This window comes from Anarrhichthys ocellatus, unplaced genomic scaffold (genome assembly GCF_004355925.1).
Source record: "Anarrhichthys ocellatus isolate YVR2014 unplaced genomic scaffold, GSC_Weel_1.0 scaffold128, whole genome shotgun sequence".
Taxonomy (NCBI): domain Eukaryota; kingdom Metazoa; phylum Chordata; class Actinopteri; order Perciformes; family Anarhichadidae; genus Anarrhichthys; species Anarrhichthys ocellatus.
Window position 1 is genome coordinate 150,061 of NW_022280158.1, and position 7,597 is coordinate 157,657.

A 7,597-nucleotide genomic window follows, 5' to 3' on the forward strand; every position below is an offset into this window, starting at 1 on the left:
TTGTCTAACCCTAACTGTTGGCGTTGTTGTCTAACCCTAACTGTTGGTGTTGTTGTCTAACCCTAACTTTTTTGTTGGTTTTGTTGGTTTCATGTCGTCCTGATCGTGTCCTTGTACACAAAACCAATAGATTGCATTTCGTGAGACTGTTGCGTAATCTCTCTCCATGATGCAGCCGGTTGTCTTTGTTGTCCACTCTTCAAGTCTCTAGAGGTGTTTGATGAGACATTGATTTAGATTTAGTATCACTGAAGCCTCACAGGTAGAAATGTATGATTGGTTTCACAGGAAAACTCAGAGACGGTTCATCTTCTTTTGGCTTTTGGAGCAATTCTAGCAAATCCAAAGTACATTCCAACATAATATCTGAGTCTTCATACATTAACATAGTTTTTTTTGGTCAGTGTTTCGGCAGCATCTTCTCTTCCGGCTCAGACGGTAATTGTGCAGACTGACATCTTGTTTCCCCAACAAACGTCCAGCTGCTGCAACCCCGCCTGTTATTTTTGTGATATTTTCTGATGATGTTGACATCGAGGTGACTCACTGCTGTGGTGTTCTGGGACACCTGTAGTCCTGATCAGCACCGTGGGTTCGGCGGGCATGTGCAGAGCATGTGGCCTCAATCATTTTCTGCCCCGCGTGCTTCTCTGGACTCCGGTTACCTGCCGACAGGATTATCTATGATTAAATCCTTCTGCTCTCCACCTACGAGATGGAAGGAATTGAAGCCCCCCCCCCCCTCACATCCTCCCTGTTGTCTCTTCCTGTTTCCCGTCTCCTCGTGCAGATTGTCTCGGCCTGCGCTTCACTTGGCTCCACTCGCTCTTCGATAACTTCCCCTCGCTGCTGACGTTTGCTCTGAAGCTCCGCTGTGCGACGGGGCTTTGTCCACGCGACCTGGAAGACTACGGCTGCTCCTGCAGATACGTGGCCTCTGGAAACCCTGTGGATCCTCTGGACATGTGAGTAAGGCCCAATCCCCCCCATAGAGCCTTTAAACCCTAACTGACTTCACCTGGTAGAATGTGACAGCACTTTGCTGCAACCTATCACGTCAACATGTCAACGTCATGCACACTTGTGGGTATTTATTTGATATGCTTTACTCTCTGATTTGAACGACTTCCAGGCAGGTGTTTGTCAGATGATCTATTTACGTGTTTTTGTCAAATCGGCTTCAATAACAAACAGTTCATGAATAACGCAGCTGTGTAATAATTACTCTCTTTGTACATTCCTCTGATTTCACTTGTTTTTATGTTCCATCTTTAACCTTTAATGTTTCTGTGTACATTTAATATTCACCCCCATGTTTCACATCACAACACTATGAATTGTGGGTAATTGTCGGCAAAGTCTGCAGAAATGCGGATTTACGGAGAGGGTTGAATAAAGGGCTCAACATGTCTCTCTGTCTGACTGAAGGATGTGACAGTGAGACAGAACTAAACCCTCACACGCTTCATGGGGAACAAGCCTCAAAGTCCGTGAGTGTGAACAGGGAGGATTTAAAGAACACTGGAGCGTCTGATTGGTTCTGATAAACCAAACCCACCATGAGATCTTTCATTCATCCAATGAGGCGAGGGAGTACACGGTTTACCGGTTATCCCTGTGGACCAACGCCCGACCCCAACCTCCACACTCACAGACACTCGCAGATATGTTGAGCCCTTTATGAACACATGACCTAAGTCTGCTTTTTTGCAGACTTTGTCAGAGGGAATTACCCACAATTCATAGCGATGTGCCGTTAAAACCGGGGTTACCGGTGGAAGCCAGAGACGTAAGAAAAGGTAAACAGAGAGGACGTCAGTAAGTCCCTGAGGGTTCAGGGTTTAAGGCCTGAAGGGGGGACACTGGGACTGGACCCCAGCAGTCCTCAAGGGACGACCAGGAGTTCACAAAGTAAAGATGTGGTCCCCAGATAACCCTGAAGAAGACTTCCATGTCAAAACGTTTGCTAAATTATGAAATATTCCAGATAAATTAGAGGATTGGAAAGAACAAAAATCATATTTCTGCTAAATTAAATACTTTTTTTGGGCTTTTCTTTTTCCTTCTTGTGAATACTGGATCGATTTAAAAGGAAACAAATGGTCACAACCGACAAGAATTCCTAGATAATGATTGTTCCGACACTAAAGGTGAAGGACGTCCTTCTTTTTTTAGACCTCTAACTTTACAAGTCGTGTCTCGTTTCTTCTTTCTGCAGCTGCTGCGAGACTCACAGGTCGTGTTATCAGAACGCTGCCCCCTGCAGGCAGGAGCTGCCTCCTCTTCCCCACGACTTCACCTGCTCAGCTGCAAACACCAGCTGTGGTGAGACTTCCACTTCAAAGGGGGCATTATGGGAAACACGCTTATGAGCTTTCTTGTGTTTGTACAGGAAATATATCAGCTGGTGTCTGGCAACAAGGAGTCAGGGAGCAGCTGAGCCCGACCCAAGAAATAGTCCGGCTCATTAACCGCCTTAAAACCACACTTTTGTTTTTACACTTTGTTTTTTGGAACAAATTCTGTTCTATAAAAAGTGGACGTAGTCATCGCCGTGACGTCATGCATTAGTTTGTGGACGGGAGTTTTAAAGGCTTTGAGCATTTCCTTCATTTTACCTGAACTGTGTCTGAGAAGTAAGAACGGTGGTGCTAGTGTCTTTAAACGTGTCGTTGTTCGTTAGATGACAGAACTGTTTAAGGACATGAATGAAAGCTCTGTTCTTGATCTCTGAGATGCTGGTGATTGGTGTCAGCAGAGTCTCTGTGGATGTGACCAGGCCGCCATCGACTGCATGACTCAGAGCTCGTACAACTCGACACTGAAAGGCCTCGCCCAGTCGTCCTGCTCCGCCTCAAACCAGACGGGTAACTACGTCACAGGACATTCACCTGCACACCTAACACACTGCTTTCTGTGCACTTTTAACAGTGCAGGTAAAGCTAAGCTAATATTTTATATTCATGTTTTTGCTTTCAGAAAATATTAGTCCTCTGAACCCCAAAACCTGCCGGCGAGATTAGAAAGCATGTTGTCTTTAAACAGTCGCCAACACGACACCGTTCATTCTGCCAGAAGATGTAAAACACGTCATTATCTTCAGATCTTTATCTTTCCGACGGTCTTTGAACATATCAAAGGTGACAAATGCTTCTGTCAGAAAAAGCAACCAAAACAAAGCTTAAAACTAGTGATATTCCTCAAAAACATTTTATTCTACATCTCATTTACAATAAATACAGACACTTTCTAATCATCTAACCACGACACAATCACTCGTCTCTAGATGTTCATTAAGCTGCGTCTGCGTTTGACGTCCTCGTGGAAGGGTTAAAAAGGAACGAACACCTTTCTGTCCACTCTTGATGGGTCAGAGACCCGACAACAGCGTGAGTCTCTCACTAGTGTGCTTCTGTGTTTCAGATGTGCTCAGCGGCACCGTGGAGACCGGCGGAGCCTTCGGAGGAGCAGGTGAGCCCGAGTGACGTCAGCACACTTCAGCTGATCGGATGAGAGTTTACAGAGGACACAACCTCCCCAAACATGTCCGCGTCAGCTCTCTCCACACGGTGCGTCGTCAGGGGCGGCGTCAGCTTGCCAGAGCTGGTCGGCCAAATGTGGGATCGAAAGGGAAGCGATTGATTGGCTGGGAGCGCAGATGGATGAGTCACACCTCTGCGGCTCTCAGCCAATTAAAAGCAGGACGACCTCTCGGGGTTAAATCCTGCAGCTTCCTGCCCACGCACCGCTGGAGAGGAAAATAAATCAAGGCTTGTACAGAGTTCCTTTGATACGTCTCTCAGTCTTACAGAACCAGGAGGTGTTTATTATAGAAGAGGACTTCAGAGGAAGAGTTGTGTAAAGTCTGCTTCACTCCCATCACACAGTTCAAGTCCACTTCCTCTGCATGAATCCGTACGTTACAGTTTGAACTTGAGATCAACTTTAACTGCTTTAACTCTAACTTGCTGATGGAAAGCAGGTGTCAGATGTTCTCCAGACAAATAACCAAAGAACTAAAGGAAGCTAAAGACCCTTTGATGAACCCTAGTGGACCAGTTACAGATCTGGATCTCTTATGGGTCAACAGATCTGCTGTACTGTTATCTGTTATAAGTGTGTACTGTAAAGTACAAGTAGTGGGTTTCTGAGTGCCAGCATCTTTATTTTGTCCGCCTCAAGAAAAAACGCTGCTGCACCGTTATTTTTGGTGCGCTTGTAGTTTTATAAAACCTTTCAGAAAAGCGTGTGATGTCACTGTAGAGAAAGGAGGCGGAGCTTGATTCTGTTCTCTTTATCTTCCTGACAGACGGCATCATAAGAAAGACAGATAAACGCCCGTTTAGTGTTCTTGTTGCTCAACACGTTGTCTCCAGACGGGGCGTTCTCGTTGCTCTGCGGCTCAGATTGACGGGTGACGAGCTCAAAGAGGAGCTCATGGTGAACAAATGGCAAACTACTAGAGAGCAGCACAAAGAGATAATAAAAGAAGCAAAAGGGAGATGCTAGTCCATCATACAACGGTGGTTATATGATGTCAAGTTACTTTTTGATGAACCACTGGGATGAAGCGTTCCCCAGTGCTCTGCCTCAACATCACACCTGGATGTGGTCATGTGACATCGGTGGTACCTGTGACACACCCGGCTGTGACCCACATCACGGGGCTGTGATGGATCTACAGGTGTCAGAGTTTAAAGGTTTATCAGACACTTCTGGACTAATAATAATAATATGAGACAGAATCTTGAACACATTTCCTTCGTTGAGAAAAAGGTCTTGATTTGTAATAAGGAGTTCTTATCCAAAACAAGAAGAAGCCTGTCTGATGTGACACTGCTGCAGCATCGTGACACAGATGTGTGACTCAGACCAGATGTGCAGGTTTGTTCTTTTATCTCCTCACTGACACCTGCAGCATCATGACGACAGCATCGTGACATCATGACGACAGCATCATGACATCATGACGACCTGCAGCCTCAGCTGACCGATGTCACATTCCACTCAGAGTCAGAGCGTCGTCAGCTGTTATTTGGTCAAAGTGTGCGTCATGAACGAGGGACTAGACTCTGTTGTTCTGCATGTCTCACTATGAACTCACACAGACATATTAATAACAATGACAACCAAGCTGGACGGATGAAAGTAAATAAAAGATGCAAATGATGTTTACAAGTCAAGTGTGTAAGTTGTAAACAAGACAAAGAACATTAAACATAAACACAGCAACAGGCTGAGGGTTTCATGGTGCTCTAACAGAATAAAAGTTAGTATGTTAAATATGTAAAATTGTAATTTATTAATTCTTTGACCAGAGGTGGAATAAGTACTCTGATTTTTAGTAGTAATACTACCCTGTAGAAATACTACAAGTACAAGTCCTGCATTCAAAACAAGTACGAGAGTATTAGCCATCAAGATGTACAGAAAGTAAAACAATCATGTAACTGAATTATGATTATTGATGCATTAATGTGTTGCAGCTGGTGGAGCTCATGTTATTACTTTATAATCTGAAGTCTGATCTCAACCTATAACAATACAGCATCATCTGTCTGTTGAGCATTTATAGATTGAATCTGCTTCTGCACACTCTGTAAAGGGTCAATACTGTATAACTTTGTATATTTAATCTTATATTCTGTTTTTAGGGTGACTGGTGCATTTATAGGAATGTTTTATTAATGTGCACCGTCCCACAAATAGACCAATACATAAAGAAATGAATCTGCAGAGCTGTGGAGCTCATGCAGTGGAGTTAGAAGTACAGTAAAGTACAGTATAGTGCAGGAGGAGTAAAAAGTAGCAGAAAATAGAAATACATAAGTAGATATAAGAGTAACAGACACAGTTCTGCTGTTGAACGGACTCTCTGGAGAATATTCATGTAGAGACAGAAGATCCAGATGTTCTGCTGCTCTCATCCTCTTCTTCCTCTTCGTCTCCAGACTTCCTCTCTGCAGTGACCGACTCTGTGAGCCACCAGCTCTCCAACGCGTCCTCCCTGTCAGCAGGTAAGAAGCTGAGTGTGTGTGTGTGTGTGTGTGTGTGTGGTCAATTCACTTAGCACGTCACCGTTCTGCTGAGAGTTTAAAGGTTCTCAGACGTATGAAATGACCGACTGTGGTCGTTAGTCATGTTCCCATCAGCCTCAGCTGTAGTTTGCATGCTAACACGCTAGTGAACAGATGCTAGCATGTAGCTCAGATCTCAGCTGTGCACTCTTAACGTTGTTGAGCAGTAATCTGTACAGAGTATTTCAATTATAAGCTGTGTTGTAGAGAGATTTAGTTTGATGGAGGTGAAGGTGGTGCAGAAGAGGAACAAACAGGTGAACCTGCTACATCCTCTCGTCTGCATTACTTCCTCTCTGAACTACTTTTCTGGCAAACTTGTGTTTTTTTCAATCTGCTCATGATTACATTTGGCTCGAGCTGAACGTCCAACAGCTTCACAGAAGAAGAAGAGAAGCAGCAGAAATCATTTCCCGCTGCTGGTCTCCGGCTGCTCTTCACTCATTGGCTCAGACGGTTCATGTGTCGCCGCTTCTTACAGATTTGAATGAAGTCGTGACGGAAGAAGCAGAAATGAATGAGCATCAGACGACCCGCGATCCTCCAGCGACCAGCCGCGGTGAGCGAAAACTGCAGTGTGTCTCCGTCACGACTGATCACGTGTTCTGGTTCACAACGCTGCAGTGCGTCTCCGTCACGACTGACCACGTGTTCTAGTTCACAACGCTGCAGTGCGTCTCCGTCACGACTGATCACGTGTTCTGGTTCACAACGCTGCAGTGCGTCTCCGTCACGACTGACCACGTGTTCTAGTTCACAACGCTGCAGTGTGTCTCCGTCACGACTGATCACGTGTTCTGGTTCACAACGCCGCAGTGCGTCTCCGTCACGACTGATCACGTGTTCTGGTTCACAACGCCGCAGTGCGTCTCCGTCACGACTGATCACGTGTTCTGGTTCACAACGCTGCAGTGCGTCTCCGTCACGACTGATCACGTGTTCTGGTTCACAACGCCGCAGTGCGTCTCCGTCACGACTGATCACGTGCGTCTCCGTCACGACTGATCACGTGTTCTAGTTCATAACAAGAGTTGTTTCATGTATGCTGATGATGTCATGGTGTTCACACTGAGCAGGAAGTCACCCGACGGCCTCTTCACAACAAGTCTGTTTGTTTTGTCAAACAGGAAGTGATGCTTTTTATCTTTGCTTTTTTTAAATTGTAAAAAAGTGAGAAAGAAAAATATGATGAAAAATGATCTTCAGTCATTCTGGTCTTGCAGGATGTTTGAGGGAAAATACACTTTAATAGTACAAATTTTAAAAACTGAATTTAAAGCAAGATGATGAAATGTTTGAAAGAAGAAATAACAAAATGTTCCTACAAATCAATTGTTATTGGAGGCTAGTTAGCTAAAGTACAGTCGATGCTAACAGCCGATGTTTTCAGTTACGTTTACGATCTCATATCGAGATCATACACACACACACACACACATCACACACACACACACACACACACACATCACATCACACACACACACACACACACACACACATCACATCACACACACACACAC

General features: G+C 44.8%; 1 protein-coding gene across 1 annotated transcript in view; it reads left to right on the top strand.

Annotated features, from left to right (window-relative positions):
• Nucleotides 1-7,597, top strand: part of LOC116399780 (uncharacterized) — a 10,269-nt gene that overhangs the window by 971 nt on the left and 1,701 nt on the right. Inside the window, exons 3-7 of the mRNA XM_031877179.1 lie at nucleotides 791-965; nucleotides 2,219-2,325; nucleotides 2,736-2,867; nucleotides 3,424-3,471; nucleotides 5,952-6,017. Of these exons, the coding sequence (XP_031733039.1) occupies nucleotides 791-965; nucleotides 2,219-2,325; nucleotides 2,736-2,867; nucleotides 3,424-3,471; nucleotides 5,952-6,017 (528 nt within the window). The remainder of the gene's footprint in view (nucleotides 1-790; nucleotides 966-2,218; nucleotides 2,326-2,735; nucleotides 2,868-3,423; nucleotides 3,472-5,951; nucleotides 6,018-7,597) is intronic.